General features: G+C 40.0%; 1 protein-coding gene across 2 annotated transcripts; it reads left to right on the top strand.

The window, feature by feature from the left end:
* slc35f1 (solute carrier family 35 member F1) lies at positions 1 to 26490 on the top strand. 2 transcript variants are annotated; one of them, XM_086060675.1, is made up of 8 exons: positions 1 to 451; positions 10874 to 11049; positions 14983 to 15110; positions 16700 to 16859; positions 17289 to 17445; positions 22970 to 23022; positions 23108 to 23262; positions 25756 to 26490. In XM_086060675.1, exons 1-8 carry the CDS (start codon positions 354 to 356, stop codon positions 25987 to 25989), a joined length of 1161 nt encoding a protein of 386 aa, XP_085916801.1. In that variant the 5' UTR covers positions 1 to 353; the 3' UTR covers positions 25990 to 26490. The 2 variants fall into 2 exon arrangements, with proteins under 2 accessions (XP_085916801.1, XP_085916802.1); XM_086060676.1 differs by lacking the exon at positions 1 to 451 and having other exon boundaries at positions 10897 to 11044.
* The last annotated feature ends 406 nt before the right edge of the window (positions 26491 to 26896 follow it).

Consider the following 26896-nt stretch of genomic DNA (forward strand, 5'->3'; position numbering starts at 1 on the left):
TATATGTCGTGCACAGAATACGCGTATGATTCTTGTAATAACAGGCAGGGGCGGTTACGATTATCTTCTACGAGCGCCACCGAGTAAAAGGGCACCCCTAGTGGTGAAAATATTCCCCTGTTCATTTCGGTCCTGGCTCTCGTTTTGCGGCTTCAAAAGAGGCACTTGGAATCATAGAAGCCGGCGTGGTCCACCTGGACATCATCTAAGCTCTTCAACGTGCAACACGGAGCACAGGAGGAGGCTCCTCTTCCTCTTCCTTCCTCCTTGAGGCCACTGCCCGTCTTCAAGCGCCCGCCCGCCCTGCTGTCTTCACCAAGCGGAATGTGCTGATCACTCCTCTCGCTCAAGCAATGATGATATCCGTCGTGTCCACCGTGGAGAGCCTTCCCAGGGGCACGGGGACCCCGGCGCCGAGCATGTACCAGCGGATCAGAACGGTATTGAGCAGGTAAGACAAGACCGCACTAGCATCCTTTTTTCACATCCACTCCACGCTGAGCGGCGATCGAGCGAGAGTCACTGCGGACGCTCCTTTTGTTTCAACCTGGAACATCACCTGTCATGTCTATTTGCTGCGAAGGTTCAGCGTGTGCAACAGATGTTAACACGGACACGTTGCGGACACGTAACGTCATGCACGTGCGGTGCAAGTGTGTTTCACGCACGCACACGCTTGCACGTGCAGTCTCGCCTTGTTTGAGTTGTCAACCTGCACCTTTTGGTTGAGGAAAAAACGGCCACCGTCTTTACAAATTAATTTACTGTATACAAACTTGTTTCTGAACACTTGCACTAAACAGCCCAACCTCTTTGAGCCCACGCGTGAACGGCTATACACAACACAACTCCTCTCCGCTTTTATACCATCTGCTCTTTTATTACTGGCTGCTCTTTTCTGTCCTCAGGCTGTTGGGCAGGCTGCAAGCTGTGTTTGAAATCAGCATATCAGGCCCGTGGCAGTGTATGTGCGTGTCATGTAATTTAAGTGGAGACAAAAACCAAGTGTTTCTGACATAATTTATCACATCCATGCAAATTGGTGAAGAATATTTTGAAAATAATTTACCACATGAGAAGGCAGCGATCTGTCTACAGTGTGCAGAGATTATATTTGTATACTTCTTATTCCGTAGTCGTTTTCTGCATTTAGAGCACAGCTGTGATTAAAATCACATTCTATCACAATCATATTTGTAGTTTCAACGTACGTTATCCCCATGTTTCCGTGTGTTTTCACTGTACTCCATACAGGACCAGACTGGGACTCATTTTCAGCCCTGGAGTTTCAGGGCTCAGACCGGCCCACTTTAGTTCACATTTTAATGAGCATAAACAATTATACAGTTTGTGTATCGATGTAAAATAGATGATTATTCCCTCCAACTATATTAATATTGCATTTGATAAAAAAATATATGAGCACGGTCTTTGTTTATTTGAACAAGTAAGTGAACATAAAATGGGCAAAAAAAGACAAAAATAAACCAAATAAGCAAATGTACGTTAAATGGGGTACGACATTTTACACTTCACACGACACACTTACCCGAAAAAGTTAAACCAGCAAGACTACGGCAGCTAACACTGTACTTCCTGTTAGTACTCTTATTTTGAAATGCGTTCTCACCACTTCTGGGGCACTACTGACCTAACTGACGCTAACTTGGAGAGCAACGGTAATCGTAGGCTTTCCCATCATGCTTTGTTGCTGTTACCAGTAACACTTGTGATTGTGTTTTTGCCTCTTTTATGTGTTATTTTGGTACAGACAAGGTTTAATATAGTTTATATTGTTTAATGTTTCTATTCGTAGATTAAAGTTTTGCTACTTTTGATATTAAATTATTGTAACCCGGTGACACCCTTAGTAACAAAGGCAGGCAGTCAGTGCTATATATGCTAAAATAATCCCGAAAATTATTTAAACTGCCAATCAACCACACCTCTTTTACAGATTAGTGGGGCTGAGGATAAAATCACACAAAATTCACAAATATCTACCATTTCCTTGATTTAATCAAACTAAAAATTATCTTCAAACTTCTAATCTTTTACATATCAGCGGGGCTCATAAAAAACACAGCACACAAAATATTTCTGGGATTTATAAATCACAGTGCTGTTAAAAAAATCTAATTTAGCCATCAAACTCTTAGTTAGTCTTTTACTCGTTACTACTCATTTTATTCTATTATTTATTTTATACTATAGCTGCAGCTGGACGAAGTCCAAAAAAGTTCCTCACGGGGAAAATAAAAATATATCATATCATATCATATTAATAAAATTCCCATTGTACCAATTCAGAAACTGATTATCCCAAAAATATAGGCAAAAATTTAGTAGGCTATAGATTGAAATAAATTTTGTCAATCCCTCATCTCAAATTTACATATGTCGTTTTCAATTTCCTGAAATATCTTGCTATAGATCACAGTTCCCCACTCAACACATTAAAAATGCCCTGCATACACCGTGCAGCATATCTCTGAACAAGGATCACATCCCATTCCGACCACCAACTTTCTTAGTCCAGTCCCCCAGCAGAAGGCAGGACGGCAGCTGTTGTCAATGTTCAATCCTGGCCAGCAGGGCGGCTGCTGTGGCAGCAATGTTCAGAGCAGGCATTTAGATTTCCTCTGGATGCAAAACAGCCATAGGGGAGAAGTCACTGGAATGAGGCGTATACACAGTCACTGGGCATTGAGGAATTTGAGCATTACGACTGTCTGTAGGCTGGGCTTTTGACCTTTGAACTCTGCCACATCCATTCAGACGCTGTCCGCAATGTGGATCCGATGACACACAGTCTTTCTGAGAGCTCACCTGACCAAAAAATGCACACTCGTTGATGCAATGCATTAAAAATGCCAGATTGAGGATGTGGGATTATAGCAAGATAGTTCACTTCCTGCTTTCTCAAAAATGTTTCGTAAAAAAAAAAAAACACAGCCTCTTTATTTATTTTATTTTATTTTTATTTATTTTTTTCAATACCCCTTCAAATAGCTACTAGCCATACAACGTATCAGCAGCTGGGGCGCATCCCGTTCGCAGTTTGTAATCAGTGAAGGCCATCAAACCCTCATCTGCCTTGGAACTCAAACATCAGTTTCTGAAATGACACACTCAGAGAAAAAACAAATATTAAAAATCATTATCATTATGTCAATTTCAAAAACATTTATAACTTCTTATTCAACTATCTTACATCTGGCCACAGCTGTAAAGATGTAGGCATCATTATTCTTTATACATTTGTCCCGAAAAGGGAAAGTTAACAAATTAACCGTCTTCATCAATCATTAAAGTATAAAGACTATTAGCTCAGTCACTAAAAAAAAAGAAAAAAAGAAAAAAGAAAAAGAAAACACAAATTTAATATTCTTCTACAAAAACTCAACAATATCTTTCAAATACTATTACTTATTTTATATTGTTTATCATTCCTCTCTTACCATTTTGACAAAGAAAAAGTCCCATTACGAGGACACATTATGCTCCAACGCACAGCCCCCACCTTTTTTTCTAACCTAGAAACGGGGGGGGGGGGGGGGATCTTAACATTATAAATCGCAAAACCTATTTTATCCCATTCCCATTAATAAAACAAACGGCACTATCACAACAGTCTCATCTCACACAAAACAACACCAAACTTAGTTAAAATATTGAAGAAAAACAAACAAAATCACATTTTTCACTCACAATCACAAAAATAGCCCCCACCTTTTTAGAAGCTAGGTCACACACTCAAATGCATACGCACACACTCTTTAGTCATTATAAAATAATAAACGGTGTTATTCTATCAATTCGTTGTCTACAAATCTTATAGCATTTAAACCGCAGTTTTATACGGTGATTTCAGTAAACGGGTTAACTTCGAACAAACCACCCGTAAACTGCTCCAGAAATGGCGGAGTCATTTTAGCATCAAATTCAGCCACTACATCATTACCAACAAAGAAAATACAAAAGTCTGACATACCATTTTGTCCAGCGAAAGCTTTTTATACAATCGATCCATAGTTCGTTTTTTCATTGTTCATCGACGCTTTTATTTTTCCGCTGAACCGGAAGCGCATTCAGGACAAACCATTCTGTATCCGGGTCGAAATCGCCTCCATTTTGTTTATAGGCTATTTTTACTTTCAGTTTCAATACAGTGACGTCTCACTTTTAGTATTAATAGTTCAATATGTTAACACATATGGCCACACACAGACACACATAAGAATTACGTGACCTCTCGTTTATACACAGCGGTTACCCAATCCCGCTGAGCTAGACTGTTCTCCCTATATTGCAAAATTTTTGCAAGGCGCTCATTTTTTAAAGAAATTGTCACGCACCAACGAATTCAACCATGGAACAAAAGAAATTCAAACGGGAATCCTGACCTCAAAACTACATATTGTAGAAGCGCCAAAAAAATAAAATAAAAGTTACACGTAATCTCTCGATTACAAATACAGTAATACAAATCCAATTATTACCGTAATCAACCTGGACCCCTTATACTGTTCAATTTCAAACAGGCGCTTTTTTCAAAAAAAAAAAAAATATTACGTGTCACGAGGACTTTTTCAATAAAAGCCATGAACAATTATGATAGTAGTCCTCAAATCGGCCAAAACTGCTAGAAAAGCAGAGCGCATACCATAATCTTCAATATATATTATGGTCTAAGGATTCTTCATAGCGTTGACGAGAAACAAAACAAATCAAAAAATTAACCGCTATTTCTTCCTGTACAAAAAAAGCTTTTTCACTAGGTCTGCATTTACGTCACTAAAAAATGCACCACCCCACGACGTGTTTAGTTCAATATCGTAGGAATTATCAACTCTCTAACGACATCAAACTATAACTTGTTCACACAGATCTCATTTAAAATTTAGACAATTTGGAAGACGAAAAACCAGCTGCAGCGGACCCAAACAGACAGAACCTCCCTACGTGGATTAAAGTCTCCACTTACCGTACTTTATTTATTTAGGCCTAGAAGTTCCGCCCGTCCGTAAACGCCGCAGCTTGTTCCACGTCAGAATAACACCATCCGTTTGGTTCAACGGAGGAGCCCATTCGTTATAATTCAGCGTCGGAGGTCACCATTTGTTAGAGTAGACAATATTAAGTATTGTACTCTTTGCGTGTTCAATTAATTGAATGGTGAGATTCTGGTGAAGAAGTCCCTTTGCAAAGGTGAATAATTACCAGAAGCTTCTGAGGACAAAAGGCTGATGACACTGAAGCCGTGTTCTATCAGGTTGTCTGTCTCGTCCAACGTGGGGCATCAATACTTATTCAAAAAAGTGGGAGACTAGAAGTCTCCTCCCATCAGCCGACAATACACCTGGTTACAACTGAATAAATACAAGAGAATCTGTTCCCATGGATATAAATCAGATTAGAAAAAATACAATAACAATAAGCCTGACTCCCTTCCGACACAGCAGAGACCGGCCCTCCCATTTAGAGATAGCGAATGAATGTTTGAACTCGTTGCCCTTCCTCATGAAAGTAACACAGACAAGAATACAATTCATTGAGCCTACACTGAGTCAACTAAATCCAAAACGGCTAAAATATAAATTAAAACTAAAAAACAATGTTAATAACTCATCAATACTCTCGTGGGTCTTGTCCACATTACCTAAATCCAAAATTTATCAAACTTACTGCAGCACATAAATGCCTGCCTGTTTTCCCCACATCCCTACTAGCTTTAAAGATTGTTTTAAAGTAAAAACCAAGTCAAAAATCCTCTTTGCAACAATGTGTTCTATTGTTCTATGTACCAGCACTAGTTTAAACATTAATATTGCATTTGTGGAGTACAAACACAGGTGGCAAATCCAGGTCCAGAAAGTAAAAACCCTGCCACAGTTTGCTTTAGCCGCTGATGCTAGCTCCCTAGCAGGTACACGAGCTCCATGGGAGCTAGCTAGAGAGCTAGCTAGCTAGCTCCTGGGGCTAAAGCCAAACTGTGGCAGGGTTTTTACTTTCTGGACCTGGATTTGCCACCTCTAAATACAAATTAAGTGAAAAAAATAAAAAATACCCTGTTTAGTTTTTATCCATCTTGGGGTCAGCCATTTTGCCTTGGACAGCTACTTGTCGACTAAAAATTACATCACAGGGGTCAAGTAACAATCGTCAAGGCTCACCTGTTTTCTGCGTTTGTTCATGCCACTGCACTTTCTCAATAAGAAGAACACAGAGATCAATCTTGTGAACTCGCATTACAGACTTCCTAAGGATGCACGCGAGAATGTTGTTAAATGTACCCCCATGCCTCCTTATCTATCCATCCATCTAATTTCAATACTACTTATCCTATTTGATCACTTAAGTGTGCACTCAGAGCAAAGTTTGTACTAACAGTGGAAAAAGCACTAAGATGTTAAAGGATGTTGAAACACTAAATTAGGGGATATGACCATGGTAATGGCAATGACATTATTGTCTTTGCTTCAAGACAGTGTTGTTGATAAAATTACAAAACTATATTTAAAGTGGAAGTCAACCTTAAACATTTCTTGACAATAATATGTTATATGTGACCTCACTAGTCTAAACAAAACATTCTGATTAATATTACATTTCTGGAATAAAAGTTATGAAGCCAAATCCAGCCATTTTTATCCATCTCAAGGGGCGGCCATTTTGTCACTTGCTGTCGACTGAAGATTACATCAATGTTGCTCAGGTCTCAGGTAACAACCAATGACAGCTCAGCTTCAGAAAACAGGTGAGCTGTCATTGGTCGCTGAGTAACATTGATGTCATCTTCAGTCAACAGCAAGAGGCAAAATGGCCGCCCCCCTATGATGGATAAAAATGGCTACATTTTGCTCCTTAACTCATATTACACTAACGCAATATTAACCAGAATACCATATTTAGACAAGATTATTGTAAAAAAATATATATATTTGGGGTAGTCTTCACCTTTAAAATCAAATTATTGCAAATATCTATCTAAATCTAAAATAATTGAATGGCTACTGTGCTTGAGTCAGGGTGAAGTTGGTGCAGATCTTATCTTGAAATAAAACCTAATAAAGGTTTATTCACTCAGAAATTCTAAGTACATTTTACAAGGAGAGTCAGTTAAGAATTTCTGAGTGGAAAAAAACTTTTTTCAAGTAAATATCACTCCCCATTTTTCATTGTAGTAGAATGCAAATAACTCAAGTGAATCTGGAATTTATTTTCCTTTCGGCTTTTCCCTTTAGGGGTCGCTACAGTGAACCAGTTGCCTCCATCTAACCCTGTCCTCTGCATCCTCTACTCTCACACACCAACTATCTTAATGTCCTCTTTAACTACATCCATAAACCTCCTCTTTGGTCTTCCTTTATACCTCCTGCCTGGCATTTGGAAACTCAGCATCCTTCTGCCAATATACTCACTATCTCTCCTCTGGATATGTCCAAACCATCTCAGTCTGGCCTCTCTGACTTTATCTCCAAAACATCTAACATGTGCTGTCCCTCTGATGCACTCATTCCTGATTCTATCCATCCTGGTCACTCCCAAAGAGACCCTCAGCATCTTCATCTCTGCCACCTCCAGCTCTGCCTCCTGTCTTTTTCTTAGTGGCACTGTCTACAGACCAAACAACATCGCTGATCTCACCACAGATTTATAAACCTTTCCTTTCATTTGAGCTGAAACTCTTCTATCACACACCACACCTGGCACTTTTCTCCACCCGTTCCCCTTGCCTGCACAAGCTTCTTCACTTCTTTTCCACACTCTCCATTGCTCTGGACTGTTGACCCTAAATACTTAAACTCCTCCACCTTCTTGGTCTCTTCTCCCTGTAACCTCACTCTTCCACTTGGGTCTCTCCCATTCACACACAGATACTCCGTCTTGCTACGGCTAACCTTCATTCCCCTCCTATCCAAGACAAACCTCCACGCCTCTAACTTCTCCTCCACCTATTCCCTGCTCTCACTACAGATCACAATGTCATCAGCAAACATCATAGCCCATGGAGATTTCTGTCTAACCTCGTCTGTCATCCTGTCCATTACCATAGCAAACACGAGGCTCAGAGCTGATCCCTGATGTATTCCCACCTCCACTTTGAACTCCTCCGTCACACCTACAGCACACCTCACCACTGTCTTACAGTCCTCGTACATGTCCTGCACCACTTGAACATACTTCTCTGCTACTTCAGACTTCCTCATACAAAACCACAATTCCTCTCTGGGCACCCTGTTGTAAGCTTTCTCCAGATCTACAAAGACACAATGCAGCTCCTTCTGACCATCTCTGTACTTCTCTATCAACATCCTGAAAGCAAATACCGCATCTGTGGTACTCTTTTTTTGGCATGAAACCATACTGCTGTTCACAAATGTTCACCTCTGCCCTCAGTCTAGCTTCAACTACTCTTTCCCATAGCTTCATTGTGTGGCTGATCAGCTTTATTCCTCTGTAGCTGCCACAACTCTGCACGTCTCCCTAAAAAATTGGCACCAGCACACTTCTCTTCCATTCCTCAGGCATTTTCTCACTATCTAAGATCCTGTTGAACAACCCAGTCAGAAATTCTACTGCTTCCTCTCCTAGACACTTTCATACCTCCACAGGTATATCATCAGGACCAAGTGCCTTTCCACTCTTCATCCTCTTCAATGCCCCTCTCACTTCATCCTTACTAATCTTTGCTACTTCCTGGTCCACAACAGTCACCTCTTCTACTCTTCGTTCTCTCTCATTTTCCTCATTCATCAACTCTTCAAAGTACTCTTTCCATCTTCCCATCACACTACTGGCATCTGTCAACACACTTCCATCCATATCCTTTATTACCCTAACCTGTTGCACATCCTTTCCATCTCTGTCTCTTTGCCTTGCCAACCTGTATAGATCAGTCTCTCCCTCCTTACTATCCAACCTAGCATACAAGTCATCGTAAGTCTCTTGTTTGACCTTTGCCACTTCTATTTTCACTCTCCGCTGCATTTCCCTGTACTCCTGTCTACTTTCTTCAGTCCTCTCAGTGTCCCACTTCTTCTTAGCTAACCTCTTTCTCTGGATCCACTTCTGCACCTCCTCATTCCACCACCAAGTCCTTCCAGATGATAGACCAAGGACTGTCCTACCTGTCTCCCTGATCACATTTGAACACATTTGTAGTCCAGTCATCTGGAAGCACCTCCTGACCATCCAGACCCTGTCTTAATTCCCTCTTGAAAGTCATACAACACTCTTCCTTTTTCAGCTCCCACCATTTCGTCCTCTGCTCTGCCTTTGCTGTCTTTGTCTTCCTCGCCACCAATCCTTCAGATTACACAAGATGTAGCCTACCTGTGTACTCCTACCTCCACTCTTGTAGGTCACCCTATGTTTCTGCCTCTTCTGGAAGAAAGTATTCACAACAGCCATTTCCATTCTTTTTGCAAAGTCAACCACCATCTGTCCTTCTGCATTCCTCTCCTGGATACCAAACTTGCCCATCACCTCCTCATCACCTCTGTTTCCTGCACCAACATGTCCATTGAAGTCTGCACCAATGACAACTCTCTCACTTCTAGGGATGCTCTGCATCATTTCATCAAGGTCCAACCAAAGGTTTTCCTTCTCCTCCAGCTCACATCCTACCTGTGGTGCATACCCACTAACAACATTGTTCATCACACCTTCGATTCCTAGCTTGAGGCTCATCACTCTATCTGACACTCTTTTTACCTCCAGGACATTCCTAATAAATTCCTCCTTCACGATAACTCCTACTCCATTTCTCTTCCTATCTACACCTGCTCCTAAACGTCTAGCTTTACTCCCTTTGCACCTGGTCTCCTGAACACACAATATGTCCACCTTCCTCCTCTGCATCATGTCAACCAGCTCTCTACCTTTTCCTGTCATAGTTCCAACATTCAAAGTCCCTACTCTCAGTCCTAGACTCTTGGTGTTCCACCTTCTCTTTCCTCCTATGACCACACCTTCCTCCTCTCCTTTTTCAATCAACAGTAGTCCAGTTTTCACCGGCACCCTGTAGGTCAACAGCACTGATGGCGGTCGTTGTTAACCCGGGCCTTGACCGATCCGGTATGGAAGTCATATATTTGATTCGCTTGTTTGATTTGGCCAAAGTTTTTACGTCGGATGCCCTTCCTGACACAACCCTCTGTATTTATCCGGGCTTGGGACCGGCACAAGAAAACACTGGCTTGTGCCCCCTTGCGGCTACATCACTTAAGTAAATTCACTCAAGTGAATCTAGAACAATCAATTTAAATTGTATAATTTGCCAATGTGGGGTCATTTGAATGTAATCACAGATGGGAGTGTGTCACTTGGTATAAATTATAAATGACACGATGGAATCTGTCTGCAGCAGACGTGGCAAATCCAGGTCCAGAAAGTAAAACCCTGCCACAGTTTGGCTTTAGCCCCTTGTGCTAGCTAACTAGCTCCCCAGCAGGTAACCAAGCACCCGGGGAGCTAGCTAGAGAGCTCGCTAGCTACCACCTGGGGCTAAAGACAAACTGTGGCAGGGTTTTTACGATCTGTAACTGGATTTGCCACCTCTGGTCCACAGCTAGCAACAGAATAAACTGTAAAATTAACTTTCACATATAACAGTGCAAAGTCCCCAAAGCTACCGTCTGGTAGCCTGGACGAGAGGAAACTGGGCTGCCCAGAGAAAACTCACATAAACTTGTCAAGAATATGCCATCTTCTCAGAAAAAGAACCGTTACCTATTTGACAGACACACTAACCACATCTTTGTTTGTTTTTAAATCCCCATTATAACTAATGGAAATTCATCTGAATTAATATGACAGTAGTTGATTGCGGAGGTGTACGTCTCTATATTTCTCCTGCCCCCTGCAGGGATCTGCTGGTGACATTGGCCTCAGGTCAGGTCCTGTCCTTGTTGATCTGTGCCATCGGCCTGACTAGCAAGTACCTGGCTGATGACTTCCATGCCAACACACCAGTGTTCCAGAGCTTTCTCAACTACATCCTGTTGTTTCTGGTCTATACCACAACGCTGGCAGTCAGGCAAGGTACACACACTACGTTCTAAATCGTTTCATTTTCTTTTAACTGATGTTTGTTTCTATGTACTTACCTTGGAAATTGTAATATTATCATAATCTGCAGGGTAGGAAATGCACACACAGTTTCTTCAAATTATTCATCAGTTACAGTGTGATGAAGCAGCACTGCAGGAATATTATGTTTACTCACTATTTTGGTTTTAAGAATAATAATAATTCATTTAATTTATAGGTGCCTTTCATGACACTCGAGGTCACCTTACAACACAATAAATAAAGAAAAACACTACAATAAAATAACAAAACATAATACATAATTAAAAATAGCGAGTACTTTAACAATGTTAAAGTGAAAAGGCAGTCCGAAAAAGGTATGTTTTAAGTCTGGTTTTAAAAAAGTGTTAATGAATTAATAGTAATATTAATTACTGTCAGGATGTCAGGTGGTAGTGCATTCCAGAGACGGGGGGCAGAGCGGCTGAAAGCTCTGTCCCCGACGGTGGCCAGGCCGGCAAAAGGGATGGAGAGGTGGAGGCCAGATGAAAATCTGAGAGAGCGAGAAGGTGTGGCAATGTGAAGAAGGTCTATGAGATATGGAGGAGCAAGGTTGTTTATGGCCTTAAAAGTGCAGATCAGTATTTTGTATTGGATGCGGAAACGGACAGGAAGCCAATTAAGTTTTTGAAGGACTGAAGTAATGTGTTGCATGGAAGGGGTCCTTGTAATAATGTGAGCAGAAGAGTTCTGGAGAAGTTGTAATTTTTTTTTAAAGTGATTTGATGGGGAGACCAAACAGAAGAGAGTTACAATAATCCAGGCGAGAAGTGACGAGGCTATGAACAAGTACAGCAGCAGTGTGGGGTGTGAGAGATGGGCGGAGACGATTTATGTTGCGTAAATGGAAGTATGCAGATCGGGTGATGTTGTTTATGTGTGACTGAAAAGAAAGTGGGCTGTCAAGGATGACACCCAGACTTTTAACCTGAGGGGAGGGGGAAACAGAAATTGTCAAGTGCAATGGAAAAACTGTCAGTTTGGGCTAAAGTAGATTTAGTACTTATCAATAGGATTTCAGTTTTGTTACTGTTAAGTTGAAGAAGATTGGATGAGAACCATTGTTTGAGTTCGGAAAAGCAGTCAGTAAGGGAGGAAGGAGGAAGAGTGGCATTGGGTTAGTAGAGAGGTAGAGCTGGGTGTCATCCGCGTAACAGTGAAAATGTAAATTGAATTTGCGAAATATATTGCCAAGAGGTAAGATGTAAATAATAAAGAGGGGTGGGGGGGCTAAACAGACCCCTGGGGAACACCAGGATAGACGGGGGACAGATATTATTTGAATGATTTCATTTGAACAAACTGGCATGCGGCCGGACTGGTAAGAACTAAACCATTGAAAAGGTGTAAAATCTGTAATGCCAATGCTGTGGAGTCTGGTCAGGAGGATGGTGTGAGAAATTGTGTCAAAAGCTGCTGTGAGATCAACGAGAATAAGAATGGTGAGTAGGCCTGAATCGGCTGCTAGAAGGAGGTCGTTGGTGATCTTAATGAGGGCAGTTTCTGTACTGTGGAGAGGCCAGAAACCAGATTGGAACTTTTCATATAGATCATTGGAGGTAAGATGGGAGTGTAGTTGTGAGGCAACAGTTTTTTCCAAGACTTTTGAAAGAAATGGAAGGTTTGAAATGGGACGAAGGTTATTGAAATTACTGGGATCTGAACCTGATTTTTTCATTATTGGGGTTATAGCTGCAGTTTTAAATGCTGTTGGAAAAATACCAGTGGAGAGAGATGAGTGAATAATGTTGGTGATAAAGGGGATTAGAGACGGGAGGCTGGCTTTAACCAGAGCAGTAGGAAGGGATTTGAGCTGGCAAGTAGAGGGTTTGGAATGACAAATGATTTCTGAGATGTGTGAAGCGGAAGGCAGAGTAAAACTTGACAATGCATGGATGGATGAAACAGGGGGAGGCACTAAGGACAGACTTGACGAGGGGGGAAGGACGTTGCTGGTGGATCCGTTTGATTTTTGAGTCAAAAATGACATAAGGGAATTGCAGAAAACTGATGAGTAGAGGCGGGAAGGAATGGAGTCAGGTGGATGTGAAATATTGTCAAGCAGAGAAAATAGTGCCTTGGTGTTGCCTTCATTTTTATGGATTAATGTTGTGTAATAGCAAGATTTAGCTTGATTCAAACTGTTTTTGTAATGAATAAGGTGTTGAGTATACATGTCCTTGTGTACAGTGAGTCCAGTTCTTTTGTGCAGGCGTTCAAGTTGGCGTCCTTTGGATTTTACCTGTCGCAGAGCAGGAGTAAACCAAGGTGAAGAAATGGTAAAATATACTAATCTGGTTTTTAATGGCGCAAGTATATTGAGAAGATGATGGAGTCTTTAAGCGATGAATTATCATTTGGCTGTTGCCACGTTTCGGTTATGCAGAGAAGATCCATCTTATGGTCAAGGAGGAAATGCTGGACGAGATGTCCCTTGGTTGTGAGAGACCGGATGTTAAGAAGACCAAGGTTAACGCTGGTACTATCTGTGCGGAGTGTAATGTTAGCTAGGCTGGCCAGCACTGCGTGATCGACTCGCTGGCCAGTGTTACATGATGGGCGTCGATTATTGGACCAGATGGATTTTACTGATGTGGTTTCATTGAAGAGAAAGTTTCGACGAGACCCCCGGTGGATGTATTTTCGGCGAGGCTGATAAGCAACGTCTGGATGGAGGTGGAACACCGGTGGAGGCGGCGGCGATCAGGACCGCCGAGAGCGGAGTCGGAGAAGGTCAGCAGCGGAGTATTAGAGAAATGCAGTCGCAGGAGTGTGGATATGAATCAAGACTATCAAAACAAAGAGGCTCCACGCTTGCACTCTGGGAGTCCACATGGTTGTGGAAAAAGAAACTTCGTAACGTAGGAGGAGTGGGTCTGCAGACTGGCGTGTCCCGTGAAGGCTACTCGAGTCAGCAGGTGAAAACTTCCAAGCAATAACCTACCAATCCCATAGGATTAATTACGGTAGTGCAGGAAACCCTAAAATAGTTTAAAATATATCACAAAATAATAAATTTTTAAAAATCATAAAAATACATAAATAAGCCGGTAAGCAGCGGCAGCCAACCGGAACCGATAAGCGATGTATGGAAATAACACTAGGAGTATACAAAAGTACTAAATAAACAAAAGTCCAAAATAACAAGTGTTAAAGTACAAACAAACACACAATTTTGGTTTTATACAATGATTTGAGATTTTCATTTTAGTTTTTATTTTGTTTTCAGTTTTTGTTTTAAAAATTTAGTTAGTTTGAATTAGTTTTCAGGGTGGTTCTGTTAGTTTTTATTATGTTTAGTTATTTAAAAAAATGCTTAGTTTTAGTTTAGTTTTAGTTAGCTTCAGTATTAGTTTTTGAATTTTTTTCATGTGTAATACTTGTGTGTAGAGGTGGCAAATCCAGGTCAAGGAAGTAAAAAGGCTCATGCATTAAATAAATTACCAAAGACTAAAACACATTTTTTTTCTATAATTATAGTTAGTTTTAGTTATTTAGTTATGTAAACATGAAATGTAGTTTCAATTAGTTTTCGTTTTTCTAAAAAGCATTTTAGTTTTTATTTATAATATAATATATAATTTCGTTAACGAAATTGTTTTTTGAATTTTTGTTTTCGTTAGTTTTCGTTAACTAAAATAACCTTAGTCTCAAGACTGCTGTAAAGGTAAGGAACAAAACAAAATGATACATCCATCAATTTTCTTAGCCGCTAATTCCTCACAAGGGTGCTGGAGCATATCCCAGCTGTCTTTGGGCAGTAGGTGGGGTACAACCTGAGCTGGTTGCCAGCCAATCGCAGCAAAATGATACATTACTCCATTTAAAACGGAATGTATAACATTTTAGAATGCGTCATTTGTGTGTGTGTCTCTGTCTCACCAGGTGAAGGAAACTTGTTGGCCATTTTGAAACAGCGCTGGTGGAAGTACATGATGTTAGGTTTAATAGACATCGAAGCCAACTACCTGATATTAAAAGCTTACCAATACACCACACTGTCCAGTGTACAGGTATTTGTATTGGTTGAATGTAAGAATCATATTGATGTGGCATTTACTGACCTTACTGACTCTGCTTTCCAAGTAGAGGAATTCAATAATGTTCTCATTGTCTCTGGAGGAGCATTCATTTTGGTGATAAAGTGATTTATTACTGTGTGATTCCTTAAGAAGCACACTAGGTGTTGAGGAAAATACATCCAGGATGAGGCTACTATTTAGCTGGGCTAAATTAAGTTTATTGCACTCGAACCTCAGCCAGATCGAGATACAATATAGTGCAAATGTTTTGGGCACCATTAGATTGAATGTTTTAGCAATGCTACAGTAGGTTATATTGACCTGTATTGATATTTACACTACCACACATACCTGTGCCAAAGCCACACTTTTAACAAGAGCCAAGCCTATATTTATACAAGCCTATATTTATACAGTGCTTTCAAACAGCAGTACAGTAAAAAAAAAATATATATATATTTTTTTAAAGGTGGGGAAAGAAAGGAACAGGCTACTTTGCGATTGTGCTGTGTAGGACACCCTATACTGTATTTTGTTGATTACACATCCACAATTTACATAAAGGCATGGAGTTTTTACAGGCACAATACCATAAATAGTCCCGATCAAACTTAATTCAGTGCTTACTATTTCATTTAACTTACTTACATATCATTCAAGTTGTTATGCTGCAATTTCAAAACAAGCCATAATAATTAATTTAAAGTGAATGCATTTCTTCACACAAATTATTTATTTACTCTACAGTATTTATTTTTGTTAAAATTTTAACATTGCTTCCAAGGCAATTGTAATGAGAAGTGATGTGCAGTGTCATTCATGACTGGTGAGGTACTACTCCTCTGGAGTCAGATATAAAAATTAGAGGTGTCAGGTGATAATTTTTTTTACTGTTATCACAATTATTAATCGCATGACATCATTAGGTAACTCTTGATTAATTGCAAATGTTATACTATCTGTTCTAAATGTGCAATAAAATGTACAATAATTATATATATATATATATATATATATATATATATATATATATACATACACGAGGCCCTAATACGCCATCGTACTTTTATTTTTTAAGAGTAAAATAATTGAGAGTAAAATTTTCTCTACAAAATTTATTGTGTTGATTGAACAGGTCTGGAGGTGATCAGTCTCGTGTGTGGCCAGTGAAATTACACTCAGCTTTCCAAAAAATGTGATTGGCCACAGTTTATTAAAAATTTTAAAAGGTGCCACACATTTTATTTATTAAATCACCACTTAATAACTGCCTTTTTTTCGGTTATCTTGTCCGATATTTACAATTGTTTGATGAGCTTAAACACTAAAATGGGGAAACTGCAACAACAACAAAATAATTTGAGAAGAATGAAAATACTTTTTCATGGCACTGTAAATGAGCATGTGTGGTATCATGGATTGTATGTGCAGACATGTTTCTTCATTTTAGTGGGTGCAATTTTATGTCTAGCAAGCAATCATGCCAATGACAATGATGCCTACATCATATAATGTAGTGGTTTTACTATTTATTTATTTACCTGTCTTTTTTTATGGTCTTTTGTCTCTCCTCTTCTTAGCTGTTAGACTGCTTTGTTATCCCAGTGGTCCTATTGCTGTCCTGGTTTTTTTTATTAGTCAGGTACAAGGCTGCCCATATTGTGGGCACACTACTGTGTCTACTGGGTATTGGGTGCATGGTGGGGGCTGACGTCCTACTTGGTCGGCAGCAGGGCCTCGGTGAGTAACACACAAGCACTGTATCAACTTACCATCGTTTGTTTGACTTTGTCAATCATGAATTTTATTTATGGAGATGTTGACAATGTCGTTTTATTGTGAAACTTTTGGCAGACATACAGTTGTACAGTACAGTATAGTACATTGGGTAAAACAGGTAAAAACACTTCCACTATATTGTTTGATGACTAAGGAGAACCTATGGCCTTTTAGATTGTTATTTTTTACAACTTTATTGTGAAAAAATATATATAATATATCATGCATACATTGCAGCAGAAAATGGCTCTTTCAATGTATGCATTTCTCCACTGTTTTAATTAGAGTAAACAAGGAGGCATCCAGGGTTTAAAAAATAATAATGGTAATGGCAAAAATAAAACAAGTCCAAATGTTTTCGTTTTTTTCCCCTCATACTCTTCTGTCTAGGGGATCAAAAGCTGTTTGGTGATTTGTTAGTTTTGGGAGGAGCAACTTTATATGGTATCTCCAACATCTGTGAGGAGTTCATAGTGAAGAACCTGAGCCGCGTGGAGTTCCTGGGCATGATGGGTCTCTTCGGCTCATTTTTCAGTGGCATCCAACTGTGAGTGAATACATTTTCTGAAACCAACTACGTATATTAAACCATTTACGCGCACTGCAATGTTTAATAATTTGCATCAGTGATCTAGTCTAATCGATTTGCATTGTGAGTTGAAGAAAAATACTTGAGTGAGCCATGGCGCCCTACACCAGATTTTATATGGCACCCTCCTTCATCAATGATTTACACAGGCTTAAAAAATACATCTAATTTTTAACATTGCCTTTAATTGATCAGATATCGCACAATATAAAGTATAAAATTATATAATTAATTTAGCCCCTGGATTAAATTGTCTATATTGATTTCAATTTACTCCTCTCTCTTATATACTTTAAAGTAAGAGTTATAAGTGCTGCGGTCCCCTGTCCGTGTGTCCCCGTGGATGGCGGGAGTGGATGGGGGGCGGGGAGGGGGTCGTGGGGGGAGCAGGGGCTGTGGACCGGTGGGGTGCCTGGCGGGCCTGCAGTGCCCCGTCCTGCTGCGTTGGGTTGGGGGCGCTCCTGCTCCTGGGTTTGCTCTCCGGCCGGTGGCCCTGGCGGGGCCCGGGGGTCGTCCTATGGCGCTGCCGCGGCCTGGGGGGCCCTGAGATGTTGCGCTTGCTCTGTCCTGGCAGGGTCGACGGCTCTCCTCTTTGGTGGAGATTTTCATGCATGCCAGATCCACCACACCAGCATCTATCGAAACTCAGACACAATATGCTTCCTCCTCAGGTCATTGAATCGGTGGAGGCTGGTGTCTGTGGATCTCACTCTGCTTCGTTTGTCCTTCCTTCCTTTCCTCAGTCTCTCCTTTGGTCTCTTGAGGTCTCCCTGATTTTTTGGATTTGTTGGAATTTAGATGTTTCTGGGGTTGGTGAAGAATTCTGGTTGGTGGCCCGGTGGGTGGTGTCTGGCCGGTGCTGGATTTCACTTTCCTTTGTTTTCTTTGGTCCCCTCGGGTCTCCTGACGGCGGTGTTCGGTTTAGGTGAACGGTATGGGATTTTTTCTAATAGGTTTTTGGTGAGCTAACGAATACACACACACTCGCACGCACGCACGCACATACACATTCTCACCCACATACAAAAAAAAAGAAGAAAAAAAGAGCAATGATGATGACATTACCGAATTAACAAAACTGAGCTCTTTTAAGAAGAAAAAAATAAAATAAAATAAAAAAAGTAAGAGTTATAATAATTTCCTTTGTATTGAAGGTGAATTTTCAGCCGATCTTTGGCGCCCCCTCGTGTCCACGGCACCCTCAGCATCTGCCTATTTTGCCTAACGGACGAACAGGCCTTGAGTGAGTAGTTCTCTTAATTTGTGTCTCCCGCAGTAAAACCCGGCTGTTTAACTCACAGTAGATTAGTAAAAATTGCTTCTAAATATGCATTATTTTGTTGACAATAGCACAAATAGCACATATTTAACTGAATAACTTAAAAAGAGCTCATCCATTAGCCAAGCTAGGCAGATGCTAAGAGCGCCATGGACTCTAGGGGACGCCAAAACTCAGGTGAAAAGTCACCTTCAACGTAATTAGGCTATACTCAAACGAATTATTACTATTAACTCTTAATTTCTAGTCTAAAGAAAAGAAGAGTAAATTGACATTTATACAAACAATCAAATAAGTGAAGAGGAGCAAGGTGAATTAATTTGAATTCAGCATTCCTTCCTCCGCAAGCAGATTATTCTGGTAGTTGCACTTGGTTCCATGAGTAATAGTTCTTATTAAAGGACAATAAGAACATGCAAATACATTATTTAATGTTAAAATAAAAAGTTACAACAACCATGAGAACCTCATCTGTTGTGGAAAATATTGGAACATGAGTTAAACAAAGGCTAAGGCTGTTATAAAAGTTAGAAATGTGTATTGTTTTTATTTCTACTTTACACTTATTTCCAATAACATATTTTCTCGTCTGTTTTTGTGTGTGCATTTTTCTCAAAGTCCTAAATCTAATGCAAATGCACTTCATGCAATTTATTGGCAGTGACTCATGATGTAAGGAATAAAATGTATTGATGAACTGCCAAATTACTGAATGTTTAACTAAAAAGAGACAAAAGTAAAACATTACTTGATAACTAAATATAATACAGTTAATCCAGATAGATCTTCTGTGGATAAATGAATCTTTGTCAAGTGGAGAAGCTGCTCATATTTAAAATAATTTGATAAGTAACTGTGAATACACTACAGATAAGAGATTTAAAGATATGCCCAATTATTATTACTACAAATGATAATAGAAAATATTCCCTCCTCTGCCTGATTGGTATACTGCTCCCTCTCTGTGGTGAGAGGCGTACATTTAGGGATGTCACCTAAAAAAGAACTTTATAAACATATCAAAATGACCAAAACTATGCAGATCACAGGGCAGAAAACAGAGGAGGTAAAATGGGAGAAATATAGGTCAAGCTATTGCTCCTTTTGATTTGTGCAATTTGGTGTCGCAACAGCCAGTCACTGGCATATTTGTGTGACAGAAATGAAAGAGTGAAATTAGTCAGATCAATCCATCCATTAGCTACCGTTTATCCGTGGTTGGGTTATGGGGGCAGCAGCTTCAGTAAGGAAGACCAGACCCAGCTCCCCCGAAGGGATCCCAAGGTGCTCCCAAGCAAGCCGAGACCCATAGTCCTTCTAGTTGTGCTGGGTCATCCCCGGGGCCTCCTCCCGGTGGGACATGCCTGGAACATCTCACCAGGGAGGCATCTTAACCAGATGCCCGAGCCACTTCAAATGGCTCCTCTCAAAGTGGAGGAACAGCGGCTCTACTCTGAGCCCCTCCCAGAGGCCCAAGCTTCTCACTCTATCTCTAAGGGACACCCTGCCAGGTCTGAGACCTAACCAGCCAGGTTACGGAGCCAGCCGGGCTCCTTACATGGGAAATTAAGGTAGCCTGACAATTTCCCAGGTAGCCCAACCCTTTGATAAGAAATAAGGTCATTTTTCAAGTCGTATCGTCACAAAACTGAAATTAATGCAGGGTTATACTTTAAGCCTTTTTGGGTGGTGGCCAAAAACCAAATTGTGATGGACCTGTCAGAACCAGTACTGTCCTTGCATATTGCTGGCTTGGTCCGATAACTCACATATGATAATTTGGCCAATTTAATATTACAAAAACATCTATACTATTAGTTGGTCACACATGTATTATTTTTTACTAATTATTTATCATTAAGATAACTATAATAAGTAATAAAAGAAAAATAATGATTCCTAAAGTAATAAAAGATAAGTTAAAAATATTGTATATTAAGTGTTGATTTCATCACATTTATTTATGAAATGTGTAAGGCCATCTGTAATTTCAACTCTGTGTGCAGACTATATGGACAGCCTGTAGAATACACAATACAATTATTTGTAAAAACTAAAAACATTAATAAACTGAAAGAAAAATATCTAGCGCCCGTAAAAAGTCTTATTCAAACTATGTGGTTGTACAAGCTTTTTCAAGGCAAGTGCAAGAAATTCAATTACATCTGATACAACAGTGAGTGCTTCAAGTATGTTTAGGAGTGCAGTAGCTCACATTTATCTAGAGTTTAACACAACCTGTGGTGTCGCAGTTTGAACACCGGGTAGCACACTTGGTGTAAGCCACGTAATGACGTACTTGTTTTCTGGCGTCTTCCTGCTAAATTAACCAGACACGGCAGGACAGGATTCAAGCACGTCTCGCTTTTATTTATCGAGGCTCGCTCGGTTACACCTCTCTCTCCTCTGCGCTCATGACATGAGCAGTACATAAGTAAGTAAGATATGCTTGGGTTTAGAACTGCTTTGATAAAAATAAAAAAAAGAACAAAAACAAACGTGCAGGGTTCACAGATAGCGAACTTGTTGCACACTGTCAAGGCACAATCTGTGACTCATGCACGATCTGTGACCCGCATGCGCAGAAGATCAGCCATCTTGGATCACTAACTCGGCAATTTAATAGGTCAAACACGTTCAAGCACGTTTGTTTTTGTTCATTTTTAATTTTAATTTTAATCAAAGCAGTTCTGAAGCCAAGCATAGATATACTTACTTACTTGCAATTGACTTATATATGTTTTGTGAATTATTACTTATGGTTTTGTATTAAGTTTAGTGTTACATGCTGAAGTGTTTCGTGTATTGCTCATGTCATGAGAGCAGAGGAGAGAGTGGTGTAACCGAGCGAACCTGGATCGAGAAGAGAGTTAAATAAAAGAGAGACGTGCTTGAATCCTGTCCTGCCGTGTCTGGTTAATTTAGCAGGAAGACGCCAGAAAACATCATAAACTCGAAACTATTTCTAGCCCGCCTTTTACTCAGCCTCCGGAAACGACAACATCTTAGGATTACAATAGGGGGTTGTTCTGGGTGAGGGGTGGGGGTCATTTAAAACACACACACACCGGGGTCAAAAGTAAAATGTTAATCTTTAACACGTATCAGATTAAAAATTACTTAGTTAGTTACTTTTAGTTCATCAAAAATCTATGAGGTTTTTTCATGTATCATTATTTTACGAACGCGCACTATAAAGGTATTGTGTTCTAGTGTGGTTGCCGTAGTTAGCGATCCAAGATGGCCGATCTTCGCGCCTTGACAACTCTATGTCACGGTGTGGTCACGGAGCGGCGTGGTGTCTGTCGGCGTGTGAAGTGGAGGACCCAAAATGCAGGGAGGCAGGAGAACCACAGCAGGAGTGCGAAACTGGCGTGCTTTATTTTACAGAAAACACTAACCAGGGTACTGGTTAATGCTAACTAAACAACAAACAGAAAAGATACAAAATCAAAATGACAGCCAGAACTCCAGGGGTGACCGTGACAAGCGGCAATGATCCCACGCTGACTGATCACCACCCGGGAATTAAATACACTCACACTAATTGGGTAACTAGCCACACCTGGGTCCAGGCATAAGTGGCTGAGGGCCCGGATTGGTCAACCCGGAAGGGCTGGAACCCACTCAGGACCAATCGGGACCCTCAACCAAAACCAGATCTTCCCAGACATGACACTCTAATGGGAAAAGTGAAAGTAGGCAAGAGGTTTCGTGATACTAGTCGCAAAATCATGGTGTTTGAGCAGTGCTAAGTTTGTGTTGTAGTATCAACTAAACTGTAAATTTAGTTGACTAAAATTGCTCTTTTTTTTCATTGACAAAAAATGCTCTTTATTTTAGTCGACTAAAATTGGATTAAAACTAAATGACTAAATTATGACTAAAACTTTAATAAATTTTTGTCAAAAGACTATAACTAAAACTATATTAAAATATCTTGTCAAAATTAACACTGCAGCAGGTGAGATGGCACAGAAATTGTGCTCCACGAATTATGTGATGCAATAGATGAGAGAAAAAAATTAAAAAAAATAAAGCAATTTTTGTGTTACAATTTCAGCGCTTTTTGTCATTTTACGTTACCTTTGTGAGATAATCTAGAAAGGACATTGGGGCTGCAAGCAGCTCGCAAATTTTCAGAATAAGCAGACATTTATGTACATGGAATAAATCCTCTGGAATGTGTCTGCTGGGTTGCAGAGCCATAATGGAACACAAGGAGCTCCTCAAGGTTCCCTGGGACTGGCAGATAGGCAAGTTTTGTCCATTTGCCTTTGTTGGAGTTTCCAAATGCTGCATGTAAATGCCATGTCCAACAAAGATCTATTTGTGTCACAGGTCTTCTCTATGTGGGCTTCAGTGCCTTCATGTTCAGCCTGTACAGCTTCATGCCGCTGGTAATGAAGAGGACGAGTGCCGCCTCGATCAATTTCTCTCTGCTCACAGCTGACCTGTACAGTCTCTTCTGTGGCCTCTTCCTCTTTCATTACAAGGTAACAGACATGCACATGCACACCAATATTCTTATTGAATAAAATTGGCATGTAAACATTTATATGGATTATGTTACTCTGATTATGACTTTATCTAGTTTAAGGTTAAGTGACAAAACCTGTATGCCTGAAGACAAAAAAATATATACATATTTTTGTGTCGGATTGGTTTCATTGTCAGTCATCTGCCATGTCCATATTTTTCATTGTATTTCATTTTTGGTGTGCAAACCTTTGTCAATGGAACTATGGGTTTTCATCTAACAATGAAACCATTATTTGAAAAGGAATCATGTTGCTAAATTGTCAAGTTTCATCTTGTCTGTTATAAGCGAGTGATAATTTAGTTGTTTTGTGTTGAATTTGAATTTAATCAAGGTAGACACGAGACATGATTGTCATGAATGTTGTATGGAATTTGAGAATTCCAAGGCGACTTCCCCACGGATCCCCCTTGCTGCGGCACCGACCGGAACTCTGCTGTTTGAAAAGTATGGCTGAAGTTTGCTGGACCTCTCCCCGACAAAAAAAGACAGTCTTTTGCTTTGTGCAAAAGCACGTCATAACTATCTAAGGACACATACATACATACCGTATTTTCACAATCATATTGGGCGCAGGCATGGTAAAACATACGCGAGCTTAAGACATACGCTAGCATGCTTTCACACATAGCCTACTTAGCGTATGTTTTTAAAAAGGCAGCGGGAGCAAAACTGAGTTCAGTTGAACTTTATCGAAGCATTTAACAATGTACTCACGTTACTTTTGATCAACCCTCATCCACAAATCCCTCAAAACCCTCATCTGTATCTAAAACAAACAGCTGATGAAGTTATCCATCAACCACGCCAGGTTCCTTCTCGTCATTGTCACTCTCGTTGCCGTGCGGTGTTGTGCCAAAGAATACTTACCCTCCGTAAAAAATTGTCCCGCGGGTACAATGCATGTTTTTCAATAAACACATAAAGAACACACGTGTCCCTTACCAAAAAGTAGTATACCGGTACTTTAAATCATAATATAGAGTATACTTAAGTATACCTAAGTTTATTTTTCAAGTGCACTTATTCTTGTACTAAAAGTAAACTTTAAGTAAACTCCTTGGGACTAAATTGCCCCATTTTAGTACACTTAAAAGTAGACTTAAGTATATTATAAAGTTAATAAGTATAGCATACTTTCAAGCATACCTTATAGTATATTTAAATACACTATTAGGTATACCTACTTAAATATACTTTAAAGCAGTGTTTCTCAACTTTTTTTGAGTGATGTAACCCCTGTGAAATATATTTTCAGCCAAGTACCCCCTAAACAGTGCAAAGCATTTCTGATTGAAGAAATTTATTTTAAAACCGAGTGCTGTGCCATCATTGACTGATTTATTATTAAACTTTGTAACTTTATTTGTATTTATGTGGTCTCTTGAACTATTTAGAAATAAAAATATATTACAAAAAATAAAAAAGAATAAATAAATAATTTAATTATACATACAAATTATTATTAACACAAAGTGTCATCTTTTGGGATCATAGTAAAGCTCTGTTCTCAAAAAGAAACAATTAACTGAATTTTAAATAAAGTTCTCAAGTGATTTGACAGATGATTCGAGGTAGCATATAAACTGGGTTAAACTATTCTGGTATGGGGGAAGTGCTGGTTTTTAGGACACTGAAATTCAATTGCCTACTGAATATAAAATAAATTTTATGAACTTATATTTAAATATATTTTAGAAATATTTACATATACTTTTTAAATATAATTTAAAATCTCATGTACCCCCTGGAGTGCCATCACGTACCCCCAGGGGTACTCGTACCCCCATTTGAGAACCACTGCTCAAGCTAAAGCACGGGTGTCAGAGTCCGGTCCTCGAGGGCCTGAGTCCGTCATGTTTTCAAGGTTTCTCTACTCCAACACACCTGATTCAATGATCAGGATCATTATCAGGATCCTGCAGATCTTGCTGATGAGCTTAAATATGAATCAGCTGTGTTGAACGTGGGTAACCTCTAAAACATGCAGGACTCAAGCCCTCGAGGACCGGATTTTGACACCAATGCCTCAAAGTATACTTGGTGGTATACTTAGATCACAACAAAAAGCCCAGTGATGAATTGACAGGGATCAAACCGGTGAAGTCTGGTACCAAAGGTAGCGACCTTAACCTCTCGGCTATCCAGCCACATGGTATCCAAGGCTTTTAAAATAAATGTAACCTCTAATTTTGGTCCGTTACGCATTTACAGCGAGTGCCTTTTTTGTTGTTTTGTTTTTATAGCGAAGCCTCAAAAAAGATACACGGATATATTTTTTGTTGACGCTTCGCTTCATAAAGTACTCGCCCCCCCCAAAAAATGGGCTAAATATGCCACTGCCACAGCCTAATGTTAAATGGTTGTTCAACGTTTTTTGCCGACATTTCAGTCAAATCTTTCAGAGTGAAAGTCAATGATCTAAAAGGTTTTGTTGTGTTTGTTGCAGTTTTCTTGCCTCTATTTGCTGTCATTCTTCATCATTATCTTGGGCCTGGTGGTTTATTCCTCTGCGTCCACCTATGTGGTTCAGGACCCTCGAGTCTACAAGCAGTTCAGGAACGCAGTCAACCATCGTCCTACTGACCCCCTTCAGCCCAGTCAGCGAATCTTGGAGCCATCTGTAGCATACACCAGTTTGGGCCCTGAGTTGGGGGAGGAGCCTACTTTACGTGTCATTTAAGACTGAAGACTAGTGTTGAATATGTGGGATGCAAACATATAGTTTTGCCCTTAGTTTTGTACAAAGAGCTGGTTCCAGTCTGTTGAGCAGGTAAAACTGGGTGATCACTGAACTGTAGGAACCAGGTGTTGATTTTATGAGTGTTACAAAGGGATAAGCCTCAGATAACCATGAAAAATCCTTGTACCAGAAAGAGATCGAATGTTATTAACTCAAGACTAGCCTCTACAGTGGTGAATGTAAATTATGAATGATCTATATAGCAGGTAAAGTGTTGTTACATTCTTTCTTTTTAGCTCTTTGAATACCGTACTTTTTGTGCTTGATAAGCGTTCATAAACTGTGCTCCTGTTTGTGTATGGGTGCTTGATGTGTGTGTTTTTTTTTTTACACTTTACATTAAAGCCATCTGCTGAAACAGTAGCCTTACAAATTAAGGCTATGAATAAAACCTTTGAATGGTTCAAAATAAAAATGCTACTCACCATGCTGTTCATCCAACTCAGTTTCTAGCGTCACTTTATTTCCAATTGGCCACATTTTATTTGCTGCTTCAAATTCAACACATGGAAATGTTTAGCCGAATTTACTGAAAAGTGTGCTGTCCACAAGCTGTGCTGCTATAAAGTGGTCACTGGTCACTCTTGCAAAATCTCTCCTCTACTTGAGCCACCACGGTATTACAAGCTTCTTTCATAACTGCTGCACTGCCCCCCCCCCCCCCCCCCATCCATTTCTTCAGAGCTGCCTCTCTCTGTTTCTGTTACGGTCACGGAGTGGAGGACCCAAATGCAGGAAGGTAGGAGAGCCACGGCAGTGATGCTGATAACTTAGTTTTAATCAAAAACAAGGAAACACAAGATCACGCCCGAGGGCGGATAAAACAGCAAGTAGTGTGGGATACAGA

Source organism: Leptonotus elevatus, chromosome 18 (assembly GCF_054856555.1).
Source record: "Leptonotus elevatus isolate MCC_2025b chromosome 18, RoL_Lele_1.0, whole genome shotgun sequence".
NCBI classification, from domain to species: Eukaryota; Metazoa; Chordata; class Actinopteri; order Syngnathiformes; family Syngnathidae; genus Leptonotus; species Leptonotus elevatus.